Source organism: Salmo trutta, chromosome 30 (genome assembly GCF_901001165.1).
Source record: "Salmo trutta chromosome 30, fSalTru1.1, whole genome shotgun sequence".
Classification (NCBI taxonomy): domain Eukaryota; kingdom Metazoa; phylum Chordata; class Actinopteri; order Salmoniformes; family Salmonidae; genus Salmo; species Salmo trutta.
The window spans coordinates 45517475-45538476 of NC_042986.1; the positions used below are offsets into that span (position 1 = coordinate 45517475).

The window sequence follows — 21002 nt, forward strand, 5'->3', positions numbered from 1 at the left end:
TCCCTTTCATTTCTAAAGACAAAGGAATTGTCCGGTTGGAATATTATTGAAGTTTATGATAAAAACATCCTAAAGATTGATTCTATACATCGTTTGACATGTTTCTACAAACTGTGTTACGAACCGGCTCAGAGTTCGCAACAAAAGGGAGACAACGTGGAGACAAGGGGTAACAAAAATATATATTTATTAAATAAAGTAACTAAGTAATTAACAGTGGTATGTGTAATCAGTAATCAGTAGTGTGAGTGAGTGTTTTGCATACTTGAATGTAATAATGCAGGGTGTTGAAAGGTGCCAAAGCAAATAACCAAAAAGCCACAAAACTACACAACCAAAATCAACAAGGTGTCTGTGTGGAGAGAGTCTCCCAAATGACTGTGGAAGAGGTGCCTTTATCCTGGGACACACCCGAGCCCAGGTGCTTCCCATTTAGCTGACGACCCTTCCAACTCCGCCCACCGGCATCCTAATAAAGAAACAAGAACAAAGAAAGAGAATACGGCAGACAGAGTGGGAGGGTCGTCACAACTGTAATGGAACTTATTTGACTTTTCATCTGGACTTAGTGCCCACGCCTTGTGCATCTGGAATAGTGAACTGAACACGTGAACAAAAAGGAGGTATTTGGACAAAGATTAACTTTATCGAACAAAACTAACATTTATTGTGGAACTAGGATTCCTGGGAGTGAATTCCGATGAATATTATCAAAGGTAAGTGAATATTTACAACACTATTTCTGACTTTTGTTGACTCCACAACATGGCGGGTATCTGTATGGCTTGTTTTCGTGGCTGAGCGCTGTACTCAGATTATCGCATGGTGTGCTTTCACCGTAAAGCTTTTTTGAAATCTGACACAGCGGTTGCATTAAGGAGAAGTGTATCTATAATCCTATGCTTAACACTTGTATCTTATATCAACGTTTATGATGAGTATTTCTGTAAATTGATGTACCTCTCTGCAAAATCACCGGATGTTTTTTAGAGGCAAAACATTACTGAACATAACGTGCCAATGTAAACTGAGATTTTTGGTTATAAATATGAACTTTTTGAACATGAAGTCCTATGAGTGTCATCTGATGAAGATCAAAGGTTAGTGATTCATTTATCACTTTCTGCTTTTGTGACTCCTCTCTTTGGCTGGAAAATGGCTGTATGTTTTTTTGTGACTAGGCGCTGACCTAACATAATTGTATGGTTTGCTTTCACCGTAAAGCCTTTTTGAAATCAGACACTGTGGCTGGATTAACAAGAAGTATCTTTAAAATGGTGTATAATACTTGTAAGTTTGAGAAATTTTAATTATGAGATTTCTGTTTTGAATTTGGCGCCCTGCAATTTCACTGGCTCTTGTCGAGGTGGGACCCTAGCGTCCCACATATCCCAGAGAGGTGATATCATGGGAAAATCAAAAGAAATCAGCCAAGACCTCAGAAAAAGAATTGTAGACCACAAGTCTGGTTCATCCTTGGGAGCAATTTCCAAATGCCTGAATGTACCACGTTCATCTGTACAAACAATAGTATGCAAGTATAAACACCATGGGACCACGTAGCCGTCATACCGCCCAGGAAGGAGACTGTTCTGTCTCCTAGAAATGAACGTACTTTGGTGTGAAAAGTGCAAATCAATCCCAGAACAGCAGCAAAGGACCTTGTGAAGATGCTGGAGGAAACCGGTACAAAAGTATCTATATCCAAGGTAAAACGAGTCCTATATCGACATAACCTGAAAGGCCGCTCAGCAAGGAAGAAGCCACTGCTCAAAAACCGGCATAAAAAATATCCAGACTACAGTTTACAACTGCACATGGAGACAAACACTGTACTTTTTGGAGAAATGTCCTCTGGTTTGATGAAACAAAAATAGAACTGTTTGGCCATAATGACCATCGTTATGATTGGAGGAAAAAGGGGGAGGCTTGCAAGCCGAAGAACACCATCCCGACCGTGAAGCACAGGGGTGGCAGCATCATGTTGTGGGGGTGCTTTGCTGCAGGAGGGACTGGTGCACTTCACAAAATAGATGGCATCATGAGGTAGGAAAATTATGTGGATATATTGAAGCAACATCTCAAGACATCAGTCAGGAAGTTAAAGCTTGGTTGCAAATGGGTCTTCCACATGGACAATAGCCCCAAGCATACTTCCAAAGTTGAGGCAAAATGGCTTAAGGACAACAAAGTCAAGGTATTGGAGTGGCCATCACAAAGCCCTGACCTCAATCCTATAGAAAATTTGTGGGCAGAACTGAAAAAGCGTGTGCAAGCAAGGAGGCCTATAAACCTGACTCAATTACACCAGCTCTGCCAGGAGGTATGGGCCAAAATTCACCCAACTTATTGTGGGAAGCTTGTGGAAGGCTACCCAAAACATTTCACCCAAGTTAAACAATTTAAAGGCAATGCTACCAAATACTAATTTAGTGTATGTAAACTTTTGACCCACTGAGATAGTGATGAAAGAAATAAAAGCTGAAATAAATCATTCTCTACTATTATTCTGACATTTCACATTGTTAAAATAAAGTGGTGATCCTAACTAACCTAAAACAGGGAATTTTTACTAGGATTAAATGTCAGGAATTTAGAAACTGAGTTTAAATGTATTTGGCTAAGGTGTATGTAAACTTCAGACTTCAACTGTATATACGCCCCAATTTAGGTGAGGTCTGCTCCTCCCCTCTAAACATTACATATTTATTGCAAGGTAGGAAGTTAAGTGATGTGGGTAATAAACTGTTCCTCCCTTAATCTGACCTGACATTGGCCCCCCATTCCTCACTAATCTACAGCTCTCCACCCACATCACTGACCGCAACCATGTGATTGGCTTTCCCTTACTCAGTAACATTCCAAGCCCCTGGCTCATATCCAACCTTAATTGACCCGACAATATACATTCCTCCTACAGATAACCATTAACGTTGTGTAGAAACCCAACTGTGGCCCTTCTCCTTTCCATAGGATACCTGATGACTTACAATATTTCAAGAGTAGAAGTCAGAACCCATCAGTAGACAAGAATCGCTTAGAATTCCATGGTATTATTTTATAGTATGAAGAATAGAATTGAACAGCTGAATAAAGTATAAATATTTTCTCCAAACGATTTGAGGAACTGCGCACGTGGCTATTCTGTGTTGAGCAGTTAAAGAAATAGTTACGTCTATGCTTAGAGTTGATGTACCTTTAGTTGTTCTACAGACGTTGGGCTGTTTTCATTTTTAATACATTGTGAGACTAATGATGATAAGAAAAAAAAAAAATCGCTTGAAAAGGCTTGAGCTCTGCTTAGTTTTTTTGCGCAGGCTATTCACACTCCAATAGTCTATCATTCAAAATTTGACAAGCAGTTGACAATGCCTTGAATTTCACGGAAACATCCCCTTTGTGGACGTAATGCACCTAAAAACCCATGCCTTTTGCGGCCCGATTGCTGCTTTGTGCCCTTCTGCCTGAGTCTGCTGCGCAATCCGAAGCTTCTCACTCACACAGCTCTCCATCACGTGATTGGGTCTTTTTCACAGGCTACAAGTGAAGACAGACACAACGGGAACGCACGTCCTTATCCAATTCCAAGGTGCATGTTGAAGATATTGAAAGAACTGTCCACATTTACTTTGTCAGCCAACAAGATGAGTAGGCCTAACGAACATCAAAAGCACTACCCTGTCAATCTACTATCCCCATAGTACAAGAGTTGACCTACTCCATTCTGTGCAAGAAATAAATATTGCAAACATTCTGGGACAGTTGTGGGACGTAATAGATCCCAAATTAACACAACCACTAGCATCAAAAAAACTTTATGCAATGCGGCTGAAGCAGTAAACATCATCGAAAGTGACTGCAAATGCAATTATGTAAATACTTATTTTTATGGTGAAAATTAACTTCCCAAACTTGAAACTCATGCGCTGTTTATACACGCCAGTAAGGCTCTACACCCCATGTAATGCGGATCAATGTGCTTCATTTAAAAAAAACGTTATTTGGCCACTTCAGTTGTGATACAAATATTAAAACATATAGGCCTATGGGCAAGGCCCAGTGGTTCCCAAACTTTTATAGTCCCGTACCCCTTCAAAACACTCAACCTCCAGCTGCGTACCCCCTCAAGCACCAGGGTCAGCGCACTCAAATGTTTTTTTTTTGTTGCCATCTTTGTAAGCCTGCCACACACAATACATTTATTAAACATAAGAATGAGTCGTCACAACCCGGCTCGTGGGAGGTGACAAAGTGCTCTTATTAGGACCAGGGCACAAATAATAAATGTTGCTCTTTATTTAACCATCTTACATATAAACCTTTTTGTTCATCGAAAATTGTGAATAACTCACCACAGGTTAATGAGAAGGGTGTGCTTGAAAGGATGCACATAACTCTGCAATGTTGGATTGTATTGGAGAGAGTCTCAGTCAAATCATTTCCCACACAGTCTGTGCCTGTATTTAGTTCATGCTAGTGAGGGCCAAGAATCCCCTCTCATTAGGTACAGTACGTGGTTGCAAAGGGCATCAGTGTCTTAACAGCACAATTTGCCAAGGCAGGATACTCTGAACGCAGCCCAATCCAGAAATCTGGCAGTAGCTTCTGATTAAATTGAATTTTCACAGAACCACTTGTTGCAATTTCGATGAGGCTCTCGTTCAGATATCAGTAAGTGGACTGGAGGCAGAGCATGAAAGGGGATAACGAATCCAATTGTTTGTCTCATTCATTTCGGAAAAGTACCTGCGTAAATGGGCACCCAACTCACTCAGGTGCTTCGCTATATCAGATTTGACAATGTCCGTAAGCTTGAGTTCATTTGCACACAACACACACAAAAAAAAAATCATACAATGATGGAAAGACCAGTGTGTTGTCCTTAATGCAGACAGAGAAGAGCTCCAACTTCTAAAATCACAGCCTGAGTTGCGGAGAGTCCCTGTAATCCTAGATTCAGATCATTCAGGTGAGAAAAAACATCACCCAGATAGGCCAGTCGTGTGAGAAACTCGTCATCATGCAAGCGGTCAGACAAGTGAAAATGATGGTCAGTAAAGAAAACTTTAAGCTCGTCTCTCAATTTAAAAAAAAACGTGTCAATACTTTGCCCCTTGATAACTAGCGCACTTCTGTATGTTGTAAAAGCGTAACATGGTCGCTGCCCATGTCATTGCATAGTGCAGAAAATACATGAGTTCAGGGGCCTTGCTTTAACAAAGTTAACCATTTTCATGGTAGTGTCCAAAACCTCTGCTAGATGTGGCTGGTTATAGCATTTTCATTCACATGACCCATCAATTTGTTTTTGTAAGCGTCAATTAATCAAATATTTTTATATGGACACTGTTTTTGATATTGCTAGTCTGCAAGTAACCATTTCACTGTACTGTTAACACCTAATGTATTCATGTGACCAAAAACAACAAAAAATATATGCGGACACACCCGTCAGGAAATATTCAGACCCCTTGACTTTTTCCACATTATGTTAAATCCTCAGCAAACAACACACAATACCCCACAATGACAAAGCAAAAACAAGTTTCTAGAAATGAACAAATTTAAAAAACAGAAATGCCTTATTTACATAAGTATTCAGACCCTTCGCTATGAGACTCGAAATTGAGTTCAGGTACATCCTGTTTCCATTGATCATCCTTGAGATGTTTCTATAACTTGATTGAAGTCCACCTGTGGTAAATTCAATTGATTGGACATGATTTGGAAAGGCACACACCTGTCTATATAAGGTCCCACAGTTGACAGTGCATGTCAGAGCAAAAACATAGTGGCCTCCAAAATTCTTAAATTGTTAAGTTCAGAACCACCAAGACTTTTCCTAGAGCTGGCTGAGCAATCGGGGGAGAAGTGCCTTGGTCAGAGAGGTGTCCAATAACTTGATAGTCACTGATAGTCACTGACATAGCACCAGAGTTCCTCTGTGAAGATGGGATAACCTTTCAGAAGGACAACCATCTCTGCAGCACTCCACCAATCAGGTCTTTATGGTAGAGTGGCCAGACGGAAGCCACTCCTCAGTAAAAGGCACATGACAGCCCGCTTGAAGTTTGCCAAAAGGCACCAATATTCTCTCAGACCATGAGAAACCAGATTCTCTGGTCTGATTAAACCAAGATTGAACTCTTTGGCTTGAATGCCTAGCGTCAAGTCTAGAAGAAACCTGGCACCATTCCTACGGTGAAGCATGGTGGTGGCAGCATCATGCTGTAGGGAGGAATTTCAGCAGCAGGGACTGGGAGACTAGTCAGGATCAAGGGAAAGATGAACAGAGCAAAGTACAGCGAGATCCTTGATGAAAACCTGCTCCAGAGCACTTAGGACCTCAGACTGGGGCAAAGGTTAACCTTCAAACAGGACAACAACCCTGAACACACAGCCAAGACAACGCAGGAGTGGCTTCGGGACAAGTCTCTGAATGTCCTTGAGTGGCCCAGCCAGAGCCTGGACTTGAACCCAATCGAACATCTCAGGAGAGACCTGAAAATAGCTGTGTAGCGACGCTCCCCATCCAACCTGACAGAGCTTGAGAGGATACAGTGATCAGTTTCTTATTATATAAATTAGCAAAAATAAGAAGTTTTTGCCTTATTATGGGGTATTGTGTGTAGATTGATTTAAAATCGATTTAAATCAATTTTAGAATAACCTAACAAAATGTGTAAAAAGTCAAGGGTTCTGAAAACTTTCCGAAGGCACTAATGTACTGTACTGTAATGTAATGTATGTATGTATTAGACACAGACAAAAGTTTGGACACACTCATTCCAGGATTTTTCTTTATTTTTACTATTTGGGTTGTATCAAACATCAAACCTATGAAATAACACATGGAATTATGTACTAACCAAAAAAAGGTGTTAAATCAAAATATATTTTATATTTGAGATTCTTCAAAGTAGAATCTCGGGTTGCTACTTTCCGCGCATGAGTACCGCCACAGGAAAGGAAGACCCAGAGTTACCTCTGCTGCAAAGGATAAGTTCATTAGATAAGTTCATTAGAGTTACCAGCCTCAAACTGGTAACAAATAAATGCTTCAGAGTTCAAGTAACAGACATCTCAACATCAACTGTTAAGAGGAGACTTCATGATCAGGCCTTCATGGTCAAATTGCTGCAAAGAAACCACTACAAAAGGCCACCAATAATAAGAAGAGAATTGCTTGGGACAAGAAACCCGAGCAATGGGCAATTCACCGGCGGAAATCTGTCCTTTGGTCTGTTGAGTCCAAATGTGAGATTTTTGGTTCCATCCTCCATGTCTTTGTGAGATGCAGAGTAGGTGAACGGATGACCTCTGCATGTGTGGTTCCCACCGTGAAGCATGGAGGAGGTGGTGTGATGGTGATTTTAGAAATCAAGGCACACTTAACCAGCATGGCTTCTAGAGGTTGACCGATTAAATCGGAATGGTCGATTAATTAGGGCCGATTTCAAGTTTTATTTTTGGACGCCGATTTGGCTGATTTAAAAAATAAAAACACACACACACCTTTATTTAACTAGGCAAGTCAGTTAAGAACACATTCTTATTTTCAATGACGGCCTGGGAACGGTGGGTTAACTGCCTTGTTCAGGGGCAGAATGACAGATTTTTACCTTGTCAGCTTGGGGATTCAATCTTGCAACCTTACGGTTAACTAGTCCAACGCTCTAACCACCTGCTTTACATTGCACTCCACGAGGAGCCTGCCTGTTACACGAATGCAGTAAGAAGCCAAGGTAAGTTGCTAGCTAGCATTAAACTTATCTTATAAAAAACAATCAATCATAATCACTAGTTAACTACACATGGTTGATGATATTACTAGTTTATCTAGCCTGTCCTGCGTTGCATATAATCGCTTAGGTACACGTTGCTCCAACGTGTACCTAACCATAAACATCAATGCCTTTCTTAAAATCAATACACAAGTATATATTTTTAAACCTGCATATTTAGTTAATATTGCCTGCTAACATGAATTTCTTTTAACTAGGAAAAAAGTGTCACTTCTCTTGCAAACAGAGTCAGGGTATATGCAGCAGTTTGGGCCGCCTGGCTCGTTGCGAACTGTGAAGACTATTTCTTCCTAACAAAGACAGCCGACTTCGCCAAACGGGGGATGATTTAACAAAAGCGCATTTGCGAAAAAAGCATAATCGTTGCACGACTGTACCTAACCATAAACATCAATGCCTTTCTTAAAATCAATACACAGAAGTATATATTTTTAAACCTGCATATTTAGCTAAAAGAAATCCAGGTTAGCAGGCAATATTAACTAGGTGAAATTGTGTCACTTCTCTTGCGTTCATTGCACGCAGTCAGGGTATATGCAACAGTTTGGGCCGCCTGGCTCGTTGCGAACTAATTTGCCAGAATTTTACATAATTATGACATAACATTGAAGGTTGTGCAATGTGACAGGAATATTTAGACTTAGGGATGCCACCTGTTAGATAAAATACGGAACGGTTCCGTATTTCACTGAAAGGAAAAACGTTTTGTTTTCGAGCTGATAGGTCATTAATATGGTCGAATCCAGAAACTAAGGCTCGTATTTCTGTGTGTTATTATGTTATAATTAAGTCTATGATTTGATAGAGCAGTCTGACTGAGCGGTGGTAGGCAGCAGCAGGCTCGTAAGCATTCATTCAAACAGCACTTTCGTGCGTTTTGCCAGCAGCTCTTCGCTGTGCTTCAAGCATTGCGCTGTTTATGACTTCAAGCCTATCAACTCCCAAGATTAGGCTGGTGTAACCGATGTGAAATGGCTAGCTAGTTAGCCGAGTGCGCGCTAATAGCGTTTCAAACGTCACTCGCTCTGAGACTTGGAGTAGTTGTTCCCCTTGCTCTGCATGGGTAACGCTGCTTCGAGGGTGGCTGTTGTCGATGTGTTCCTGGTTCGAGCAAGGAGAGGGACGGAAGCTATACTGTTACACTGGCAATACTAAAGTGCCTATAAGAACATCCAATAGTCAAAGGTATATGAAATACAAATCGTATAGAGAGAAATAGTCCTATAATTCCTATAATAACTACAATTTAAAACTTCTTACCTGGGAATATTGAAGACAGAGATGTTAAAAGGAACCACCAGCTTTCATATGTTCTCATGTTCTGAGCAAGGAACTTAAACTTTAGCTTTCTTACATGGCACATATTGCACTTTTACTTTCTTCTCCAACACTTTGTTTTTGCATTATTTAAACCAAATTGAACATGTTTCATTATTTATTTGAGGCTAAATTGATTTTACTGATGTATTATATTAAGTTAAAATAAGTGTTCATTCAGTATTGTTGTAATTGTCATTATTACAAATATTTTAAAAAAGTTTAAAAAAAATAAAACAAATAAAAAGTTTAAAAAAAGTTAAATATTTTTTTTTAAATGGGGGAAAAAAATAATAATAAATCGGCCGATTAATCGGCATCGGCTTTTTTGGGGTCCTCCAATAAATCGGTATCGGCGTTGAAAAATCATAATCGGTCGACCTCTAATGGCTACCACAGCATTCTGCAGCGATACGCCATCCCATCTGGTTTGCGCTTAGTGGGACTATCATTTGTTTTTCAACAGGACAATGACTCAACACACCTCCAGGCTGTGTAAGGGCTATTTGATCAAGAAGGAGAGTGATGGAGTGCTGCATCAGATGACCTGGCCTCCACAATCACCTGACCTCAACCCAATTGAAATGGTTTGGTATGAGTTGGACCGCAGACTGAAGGAAAAGCAGCCAACAAGTGCTCAGCATATGTGGGAACTCCAAGACTGTTGAAAAGCATTCCAGGTGAAGCTGGTTGAGAGAATGCCAAGAGTGTGCAAAGCTGTCATCAAGGCAAAGGGTGGCTATTTGAAGAATCATATATTTTGATTAGTTTGACACTTTTTTGGTTACTACATGATTCCATGTGTGTTATTTCATAGTTTTGATGAAAATAAAGAAAAACCCTTGAATGAGTAGGTGTCCAAACTTTGACTAGTACACACACACACACACACACACACACACACACACACACACAGGCAAGAAAGTATGTGAACCCTTTGGAATTACCTGGATTTCTGCATAAATTGGTCATAAAATTTGATCTGATCTTCATCTAAGTCACAACAATAGATAAACAGTGTGCTTAAACTAATAACACAGAAATGATTGTATTTGTCTATATTGAATACATCATTTAAACATTCACAGTGTATGTTGGGAAAAGAAAGTGAACCCCTGGGCTAATGACTTAAAACGAATTGGAGTCAGGAGTCAGCTAACCTGGAGTCCAATCAATGAGATGTTGGTTAGAGCTGCCTTCCCTTATAAAAACTCACAAAATGTGAGTTTGCTAATCACAAGAAGCATTGCCTGATGTGAACCATGCCTCAAACAAAAGAGATCTCAGATTAAGAATTGTTGACTTGCATAAAGCTGGAAAGGGTTACAAAACTTTAAACGTCTTGATGTTCATCAGTCCACGGTAAGACAAATTGTCTATAAATTGAGAAAGTTCCGCACTGTTGCTACTCTCCCTAGGAGTGGCCGTCCTGCAAAGATGACTGCAAGAGCACAGCGCAGAATGCTCAATGAGGTTAAAAAGAATCCTAGAGTGTCAGCTAAAGACTTAGACATCTCTGTTGACGAGTCTACGATACTTAAAACACTAAAGAATAGTGTTCATGGGAGGACACCACGGAAGAAGCCACTGCTGTCAAAAAAATACATATTTGCATGTCTGAAGGTCGCAAAAGAGCACCTGGACGTTCCACAGCGCTAGTGGCAAAATATTGTGTGGCCAGATGAAACTACAGTGGAGTTGTTTGGAAGGAACACACAACACTATGTGTGGAGAAAAAAAGGCACAGCACACCAACATCAAAACCTCATCCCAACTGTAAAGTATGGTGGAGGGAGCATCATGGTTTGGAGCTACTTTGCTGCCTCAGGGCCTGGACAGCTTGCTATCATCAACGGAAAAATGAATTCCCAAGTTTATCAAGACATGTTGCAGGAGAATGTAAGGATTTCCGTCCGCCAATTGAAGCTCAACAGAAGTTGGGTGATGCAACAGGACAACAACCCAAAACACAGAAGTAAATCAACAGAAAGGATTCAACAGAAGAAAATACACCTTCTGGAGTGGCTCAGTCAGAGTCCTGACCTCAACCCGATTGAGATGCTGTGGCATGACCTCAAGAGAGCAGTTCAGACATCCCAAGAATATTGCTGAACTGAAACAGTTTTGTAAAGAGGAATGGTCCAATATTCCTCCTGACCGTTGTGCAGGTCTGATCCGCAACAACAGAAAACGTTTGGTTGAGGTTATTGCTGCCAAAGGAGGTTCAACCAGTTATTAAATCCAAGGGTTCACATACTTTTCCCAACCTGCACTGTAAATGTTTACACTGTGTTTAATAAAGACATGAAAACATAGAATTGTTTGTGTGTTATTAGTTTTAGCAGACTGTGTTTGTCTGTTCTTGTGACTTAGATGAAGATCAGATCAAATTTTATGACCAATTTATGCAGAAATCCAGGTAATTCCAAAGGGTTCACATACATTTTTCTGTCTGTCTGTCTGTCTGTCTGTCTGTATATATATACACACACACACACACACACACACACACAAACCTATCTAGATATCTGAGATGGTAATGTGAAGAAAATTACTTAAAGTCAGATTAGGATGTAGGCCAAGGACTAGAGTATTTTTACCTGAACTTTTTCCTTATTGTAGGCTACTACTTTTAGTCTTGAAATCTTTGGTTGTTTACTACACTACTCACTCTGTTTAGCACATGGCCTCACATGTGAATCCTTAAAAGAGATGGGTGGGGCTAAGGCTTAAGAGGGTGTGAACAATGCTGAATGGGTGTAGACAGGGCTCCGGGCAGCCGAGCGGAAATGGAGGAAAACTCGCCTCCCTGCGGACCTGGCATCCTTTCACTCCCTCCTCTCTACATTTTCCTCTTCTGTCTCTGCTGCTAAAGCCACTTTCTACCACTCTAAATTCCAAGCATCTGCCTCTAACCCTAGGAAGCTCTTTGCCACCTTCTCCTCCCTCCTGAATCCCCCCCCCCTCCCTCTCTGCGGATGCCTTCGTCAACCATTTTGAAAAGAAGGTTGACGACATCCGATCCTCGTTTGCTAAGTCAAACGACACCGCCGGTCCTGCTCACACTGCCCTACCCTGTGCTTTGACCTCTTTCTCCCCTCTCTCTCCAGGTGAAATCTCGCGTATTGTGACAGCCGGCCGCCCAACAACCTGCCCACTTGACCCTATCCCCTCCTCTCTTCTCCAGACCATTTCCTGAGACCTTCTCCCTTACCTCACCTCGCTCATCAACTCATCCTTGACCGCTGGCTACGTCCCTTCCGTCTTCAAGAGAGCGAGAGTTGCACCCCTTCTGAAAAAACCTACACTCGATCCCTCCGATGTCAACAACTACAGACCAGTATCCCTTCTTTCTTTTCTCTCCAAAACTCTTGAACGTGCCGTCCTTGGCCAGCTCTCCTGCCATCTCTCTCAGAATGACCTTCTTGATCCAAATCAGTCAGGTTTCAAGACTGGTCATTCAACTGAGACTGCTCTTCTCTGTGTCACGGAGGCTCTCCGCACTGCTAAAGCTAACTCTCTCTCCTCTGCTCTCATCCTTCTAGACCTATCTGCTGCCTTTGATACTGTGAACCATGAGATCCTCCTCTCCACCCTCTCCGAGTTGGGCATCTCCGGCGCGGCCCACGCTTGGATTGCGTCCTACCTGACAGGTCGCTCCTACCAGGTGGCGTGGCGAGAATCTGTCTCCGCACCACGTGCTCTCACCACTGGTGTCCCCCAGGGCTCTGTTCTAGGCCCTCTCCTATTCTCGCTATACACCAAGTCACTTGGCTCTGTCATATCCTCACATGGTCTCTCCTATCATTGCTATGCAGACGACACACAATTAATCTTCTCCTTTCCCCCTTCTGATAACCAGGTGGCGAATCGCATCTCTGCATGTCTGGCAGACATATCAGTGTGGATGACGGATCACCACCTCAAGCTGAACCTCGGCAAGACGGAGCTGCTCTTCCTCCCGGGGAAGGACTGCCCGTTCCATGATCTCGCCATCACGGTTGACAACTCCCTTGTGTCCTCCTCCCAGAGTGCTAAGAGCCTTGTCGTGACCCTGGACAACACCCTGTCGTTCTCCACTAACATCAAGGCGGTGACCCGATCCTGTAGGTTCATGCTCTACAACATTCGCAGAGTACGACCCTGCCTCACACAGGAAGCGGCGCAGGTCCTAATCCAGGCACTTGTCATCTCCCGTCTGGATTACTGCAACTCGCTGTTGGCTGGGCTCCCTGCCTGTGCCATTAAACCCCTACAACTCATCCAGAACGCCGCAGCCCGTCTGGTGTTCAACCTTCCCAAGTTCTCTCACGTCACCCCGCTCCTCCGCTCTCTCCACTGGCTTCCAGTTGAAGCTCGCATCCGCTACAAGACCATGGTGCTTGCCTACGGAGCTGTGAGGGGAACGGCACCTCCGTACCTTCAGGCTCTGATCAGGCCCTACACCCAAACAAGGGCACTGCGTTCATCCACCTCTGGCCTGCTCGCCTCCCTACCTCTGCGGAAGCACAGATCCCACTCAGCCCAGTCAAAACTGTTCGCTGCTCTGGCACCCCAATGGTGGAACAAGCTCCCTCACGACGCCAGGACAGCGGAGTCAATCACCACCTTCCGGAGACACCTGAAACCCCACCTCTTTAAGGAATACCTGGGATATGATAAAGTAATCCTTCTAACCCCCCCCCCTTAAAAGATTTAGATGCACTATTGTAAAGTGGTTGTTCCACTGGATATCATAAGGTGAATGCACCAATTTGTAAGTTGCTCTGGATAAGAGCGTCTGCTAAATGACTTAAATGTAAATGTAGACAAAGAAGAGCTCTCCAGTACATGTACCCAAACGTTCAAGGGCCATTTTCTCAAAAGTGGGGTTACAAGTTTAACAACTGAATTACTTTCCCTCAACTGTAGTGTATGATACCATTTTACAGAGCTCGAAAATAGTAAATTAACAAAGTATTTTTCAAATTACAACCCATGTACAGAAATCTAATTTACATAAGTATTCACACCCCTTTGATATGACACCCTAAATTGAGCTCAGGTGCATCCAATTTATTTTGATCATCCTTGAGATGTCACTACAAACTTGGAGTCCACCTGTGGCCAATTCCAATGTTTTGAACATTATTTAGAAAACACCGGTTTATTTAAGGTCCCACAGTTGACAGTGCATGTCAGAGCAGAAGCCATACCATGAAGTCCAAGGAAATGTCCATAGACCTCCGAGACAGAATTGTGGTGAGGCATATACACTACATGACCAAAAGTGTGGGGAAACCTGCTCGTCGATCATCTCATTCCAAAATCATGGGCATTGACATGGAGTTGGTTCCCCTTTTGCTATTATAACAGCCTCCACTCTTCTGGGAAGGCTTTCCACTAGATGTTGGAACAGCACAGGATTGTCTAGAATGTTATTGTATGCTGTAGCATTAAGATTTCAAATCAAAAATCAAATCAAATTCCCTTCACTGGAACTAAAGGGCCCAAACCATGAAAAACAGCCCCAGACCATTATTCCTCCTCCAAACTTTAATGTTAGCACTATGCATTGGGGCAGGTAGCGTTCTCCTGGCATCCGCCAAATCCAGATTCGTCCGTCCGACTGCCAGATAGCGATGCGTGATTCATCACTCCAGAGAACGCGTTTCCACTGCTTCAGAGTCCAATGGCGGTGAGCTTTACACCACTCCAGCCGACACTTGGAATTGCGCATGGTGATCATTGGCTTGTGTGCAGCTGCTCTGCCTTGGAAAACCAATTCATGAAGCTCCCGGCGAACAGTTCTTGTGCTGACGTTGCTTTGCAGTTTGGAACTCGGCAGTGAGTGTTGTAACCGAGGACAGACAATTTTTACGTGCTACACGGTCCCGTTCTGTGAGCTAGTGTGGCCTACCATTTCACGGATGAATCGCTGTTGCTCCTACCCAGACTGCCTAGAGCTGGCTGTCGGACCAAACGGGCAAGGACCTTGGTCAGGGAGATGACTAAGAACCCAATTACCACTCTGACAGAGTTCCTTGGCTGAGATGGGGGAAAAAACCGTCAGTCTCTGGGATTTAAGTGGAGTGGCCAGATAGAAGCCACTCCTGAGAAAAAGGCACATGACAGCCTGCCTGTCATGTGAAGGCATGTGAAAGACTTAAAGCATAAGGCGAAAAATGGTCTGATAAGACAAAAATAAAATGTAAAAATAACTCTTCGGCCTCAATGCAAAGCGCTATTTCTGGAGGAAACCAGACACAGATCATCACCCGTCTAACACCATCCCTACCGTGAACGGTGGTGGCAGCATCATGCTATGGGGATGCTTTTCAGCAGCAGGGACTGGGAGACTGGTAAAGATAGAGGGGGAAATGAACAGAGCCAAATACAGGCAAACCCTTGATGACAACCTGCTTCAGAGTGCAAACGACTATAGACTGGGGGTGAAGATGTAAGTTCCAACAGGACAATGACCCCAAGCATACAGCCAAAGCAATGCTGGAACAGCTTCAGAACAATAATGTTAAAGCCCTTGAATGGGCCAACCAAAGGCCAGATTTTAATCCCATTGAAAATCTGTGGAAAGACTTGAAGATTGCTGTTCACCGCCGCTCCCCATCTAACTTAACATAGCTTGAGAAAATCCGCAAATCCAGATGTACAAAGCTGATAGATATACCCAAGATGACTCAAGCTGTAATCACCACCGAAAGGTGATTCTACAAAGTATTGACTAGGGGGTGTGAATACTTATGTAAATTAGATATCTGTATTTTTTTTGTTGGACAAACATTTCTATAAACTTGTTTTTACTTTGTCATTATGGGATATTGTGTGTAGATCGGTGAGAAAATGTAATTACTGTTTTTAACTCCAGTTGTAACAACTAAATGAGGAATAAATAAAAGGTGTATGAATACTTTCTGAAGGGACTGTACACCAGAGACGTGACTCCTACCTGGTTCTTTCCAGGCAGCGTCGCCCCCATGTGGCCAGGAAGACTGCCAAAAGGAGCCGGACCAAACCCTGGCACCACACACAGAAAGACAAATTGACACATCCAGTTAAGCAAGCCTAACGATTTCAGAGGAAAAGCACTTGCTTTCAGACTACAGTAGATATGACTGGCAGGTGCCTTAGCCCAGTGCTTCTCAGTCCTCTACTCAAGAACCCACAGACGTCTCAATGTTGTTGGGACCAGCTCACCTGATTCAACTAGTCAGGGGCTAGAAGATTAGTTCAATCAGGTGTGCCATCTCTGGAATAGACCAAATACATGGAACTGCTGGAGGTCCCCGAGGAGAGGTTTGAGTAAGGTGGCTTTAGCCAATTGCAGAGTTACTCACAAAGGTAGGGGGAGGGTACCATGGAGAGTGGGCGTGGTTTAGAGGCAGATGAGAAATACTCCACAGCCTTCTTAAAACGCTCCACCTTATCCTTCATACGAGACTAGAGAGAATGTGAGAGAATGTGAGAGAAAGGAGGGGTGACAGAAAGCTAGTGGTACTGATATTTGGCAGTCTCTACTTAAGGTACATGGCCTATAGACTGCAAGCCTGCATAGGACAAAGGCTAAGCAGCTAGCAGGGTACTGCTCTGTTTCAGCTGTTATGGTCAGTCTAGCTGTATGGAGAAGGTACTGCTCCGTTTCAGCTGTTATGGTCAGTCTAGCTGTATGGAGAAGGTACTGCTCTGTTTCAGCTGTTATGGTCAGTCTAGCTGTATGGAGAAGGTACTGCTCTGTTTCAGCTGTTATGGTCAGTCTAGCTGTATGGAGAAGGTACTGCTCTGTTTCAGCTGTTATGGTCAGTCTAGCTGTATGGAGAAGGTACTGCTCTGTTTCAGCTGTTATGGTCAGTCTAGCTGTATGGAGAAGGTACTGCTCTGTTTCAGCTGTTATGGTCAGTCTAGCTGTATGGAGAAGGTACTGCTCTGTTTCAGCTGCTGTATGGAGAAGGTGTTGGTATAGTCAGTCTAGCTGTATGGAGAAGGTGCTGGTATAGTCAGTCTAGCTGTATGGAGGAGAAGGTACTGCTCTGTATCAGCTGCTGTATGGAGAAGGTCCTGCTCTGTTTCAGCTGTTATGGTCAGTCTAGCTGTATGGAGAAGGTACTGCTCTGTTTCAGCTGTTATGGTCAGTCTAGCTGTATGGAGAAGGTACTGCTCTGTTTCAGCTGTTATGGTCAGTCTAGCTGTATGGAGAAGGTACTGCTCTGTTTCAGCTGTTATGGTCAGTCTAGCTGTATGGAGAAGGTACTGCTCTGTTTCAGCTGCTGTATGGAGAAGGTGTTGGTATAGTCAGTCTAGCTGTATGGAGAAGGTGCTGGTATAGTCAGTCTAGCTGTATGGAGGAGAAGGTACTGCTCTGTATCAGCTGCTGTATGGAGAAGGTGCTTTCTGTATCCATGCATCTTATTTAGCCAGTTATGAAATCAGAGGGGTAGACATGGTGGAGTGGGGATTGAACCCCGCTCTCCGGTGGGGAGAGGAGTACATTTGTCTCGGGCAAGGACATTAGCACTAGACCACAGGCTCTATACATTTAAATGCTTCTGGACAGTAATGTGATTTCTTGATCCAAACAAAGTATTTAAATGTGTACCTGTGATTGTTTGAAGACGTCCCTGGCGACAGCATCGAGGTTCCCCAGGTCTTTAATGGAGGAGACGTACTCAGACACCGCCTTGATGACCACCTCACAGGGAGGCAGCACCAACTGGTGGGCACGCACCTAGAGGTCAGAGGTTAGGGGTCATACACCGCCTTGATAACCACCTCACAGGGAGGCAGCACCAAATGGTGGGCACGCACCTAGAGGTCAGAGGTTATAGATGATGGGCCAGACAGCAGGGGTATAGCTTAATGTTATGGTTTAGAAGTAAATAGAAGATATCGTCAGGATTAAAGGTCAGAGGTTATACCTTGAGTGAGGCCAGGGGGTGTTCTGGTCCTAAAAGGCTCCAGTGGAAGGCAGCCAGGTCCTCATCAGGGAGAATATGGTTTCCTATTGGGGGGGAGAAAGAGACCAGTAGTAAACAACATGTAAAAGGTGTGTTTGGTTGCTTTTCAGGGATGGCACAGTTAATCGATTAAAGATGAACAGACATTTTAGGAAAGTTAAAGTGATCTGCATCAATGAAGGATGGCGCCGAGTTGAAGGATGGAGCTTTTCTGCCTAGAATTTCATTTAAGTTACTCAAGAGCTTTTTACTATCGTTCTTTAAATTGATATTTGTTCCATAGTATATATATATATATTTTGTTAACCTCTTGGCGTTCCCCTAGGATAGGGGGCGCTACAGCGATTTTTGAAAAAAAATCGTGCCCATTTTAAACGGCCTCCTACTCAAACTCAGAAGCTAGGATATGCATATAATTAATACTTGTGGATAGAAAACACCCTAAAGTTTCTAAAACTGTTTGAATGGTGTCTGTGAGTATAACAGAACTCATATGGCAGTCAAAACCCCGAGACAGATCGAAACAGGAAGTGGAATTCTGAATTGCGAACTCAACTTCATCACATTGCCTATTAATCACACCGTGAGCTATGGTTCATTGAGCACTTCCTATTGCTTCCACTAGATGTCCCCAGTCTTTACAAAGTGATTTGAGTCTACTGTGAAAACTGACACAATAACACGCTGTGGAACGTGGTCACACGGAGAGGGCCATCACCATTATGACGCCGGCGCCCCTGGTTACCCTCCCCTTTTGAAACGTTTTGAAACACAATGCAATCGTCCCCCTCAAATCTTATTGGAGCTCTCGTTGAAAAAGGCCCTACAGATTTATGTTATACAACGTTTGACATGTTTGAACGAACCTAAATAAGAAAAAAATGCATTTTGTTGAACGAGTAGCCCCGGGCACGTCGGAACTTTTGGTTCAGCCTTCAGAACGCGCTAACAACAACAAGCTAATGGAACATAAAGGATTAACTTTTTCGAACGAAAATACATTTGTTGTGGACCTGGGATTCCTGGAAGTGCCTAAGAATGAAGATAATCAAAGGTAAGGGATTATTGACAATAGTATACAAGACTAGATTTGATATGCGATTGTTCCAAGATGGCGCTGACCTGTAACGTAGCCTATTGCTATTGCTAGCCTATTGTTCTGAGTATCGCATCCCTTTTTATCGCAAAGTGTGATTACCCAGTAAAGTTATTTTTAAATCTGGCATTACAGGTGCTTTCAAGAGATATTCATCTATAAATCTTAGAATGACAATATTACATTTTAAAAATGTTTTCGAATAGTAATTTTGTAAATTGTAGCACTGTTTCACCGGATGCATTTGAGGGAAAATAGTTAGTCAACGTTACGTGCCGATGTAAAATGCTGTTTTTATATATAAATATGAACTTTATCGAACAAAAGAATGCATGCATTGTGTAACATGATGTCCTAGGTGTGTCATCTGATGAAGTTTGTAAAAGGTTAGTGCTGCATTTAGCTGTTTTTTGGTTATTTGTGATGCATGTGGTTGGTCGGAAAATGGCTATGTGGCTACTTTTACGATATACTCCTCTAACATAATCTAATGTTTTGCTTTTGCTGTAAAGCCTTTTTGAAATCGGACAACGTGGTTCGATTCAGGAGAGGTGCATCTATAAAACGATGTAATTTGAAAAAAAAAATATTAAATTTTGTTATGCTAATGGCGATAGGATTTTTCGCTGGATGTCCGTCCCGTATGCCGCATAGGGGTTAAGTCAAGTCATTTGTCAACGTATTGTATCTTTGCCAATCTGCTGTGTTGCCAGACTTTTTTTGTCATTCCATTAGCCTCATCCCTCTCAGCCATACAGTTTTTCTATTCATCATCTATCCATGGGGATTTGACAGTTAAGTCCGTTTCTTTATGGGAGAAAGCCCATCAGTAACCAGAATATAAGCAGCAATACCTCCATTGGCATTCCTGTATCTTCTGTAGATGTTACTACCATATATAGCTACATCTGTTTGAAAGGAATTGTCTAAGTGAGTAACAAAGAACCAGTATGACTGCTTTCTGTTGCTAGCAAATTAACACATTTCATGAACTTTGTTTCTTTGGCTAAATATGTTAATATGGGCCATTTTTTTTAAACAATTTTTCTGGGATTCTTCATTGTTTTTATTGCTTTACTGGGCTTAGAGGTAGACATGACAGCAACATTTACATTTGAGCTGGTAGTGCAGGGTGAGCTGTTAATCCTACGTCTGTAGCTAACTCTTTCAGAACAGACAACTAGCTAGCATTGACTGAACACTTGTTTTTCTAGCCAACTGTTTCTAGCTCAGCTAGCTAGCCTCTCGTAGGCTTGACACATTGGAAGTCCCTCACTACAAACCGTTGAATACTGTTTTATGCATATTGTACACCAGTGGCTCCCAAACTTTTTATAGTCCCGTACCCCTTCAAACAGTCAACCTCCAGCTGCGTACCCCCTCAAGCACCAGGGTCAGCGAACTCTCAAATATTGTTTTTTGCCATCATTGTAAGCCTGCCCCACCCACACCCACACACACACACACACACACAGCTCGCCAACCGGTCGATCGTGATTTTCCGTACTTCTGCTCGGCTGCAATGAACGAGCAGCCAAGCATCGATAGCCCTGCATTTTATTATTATTAGCAGCTCGTCGTATCAATTTTAACATTAAGGAACATTTCTAACTTTCCTTGGTCATAGGAACAACATGAATTTGTGCATGAAGCAGATGCGGTGCGACTCGAGTTTCGCCATCAGTTGGAAAGGAAGGAGAGAGCAGGGACCGTGAGAGGTGGCTGGGAAAAATTGTTTTGAACAGTCATCCAACTCGGAACTCCAAGTCGGAAACTCTGGCATCTTTCTAGAGCTCCGACTTTGACCTGAAGATGGACGTGATTTGACATTGTTTA

General features: G+C 42.7%; 1 protein-coding gene across 1 annotated transcript in view; it reads right to left on the minus strand.

The window, feature by feature from the left end:
• Positions 1 to 21002, minus strand: part of LOC115168797 (constitutive coactivator of PPAR-gamma-like protein 2) — a 113487-nt gene that overhangs the window by 77104 nt on the left and 15381 nt on the right. Inside the window, exons 3-6 of the mRNA XM_029724352.1 lie at positions 18032 to 18114; positions 17713 to 17841; positions 16457 to 16559; positions 16069 to 16136 (exon numbers count right to left, since the gene is read on the minus strand). Coding sequence (XP_029580212.1) covers positions 16069 to 16136; positions 16457 to 16559; positions 17713 to 17841; positions 18032 to 18114 — 383 coding nt within the window. The remainder of the gene's footprint in view (positions 1 to 16068; positions 16137 to 16456; positions 16560 to 17712; positions 17842 to 18031; positions 18115 to 21002) is intronic.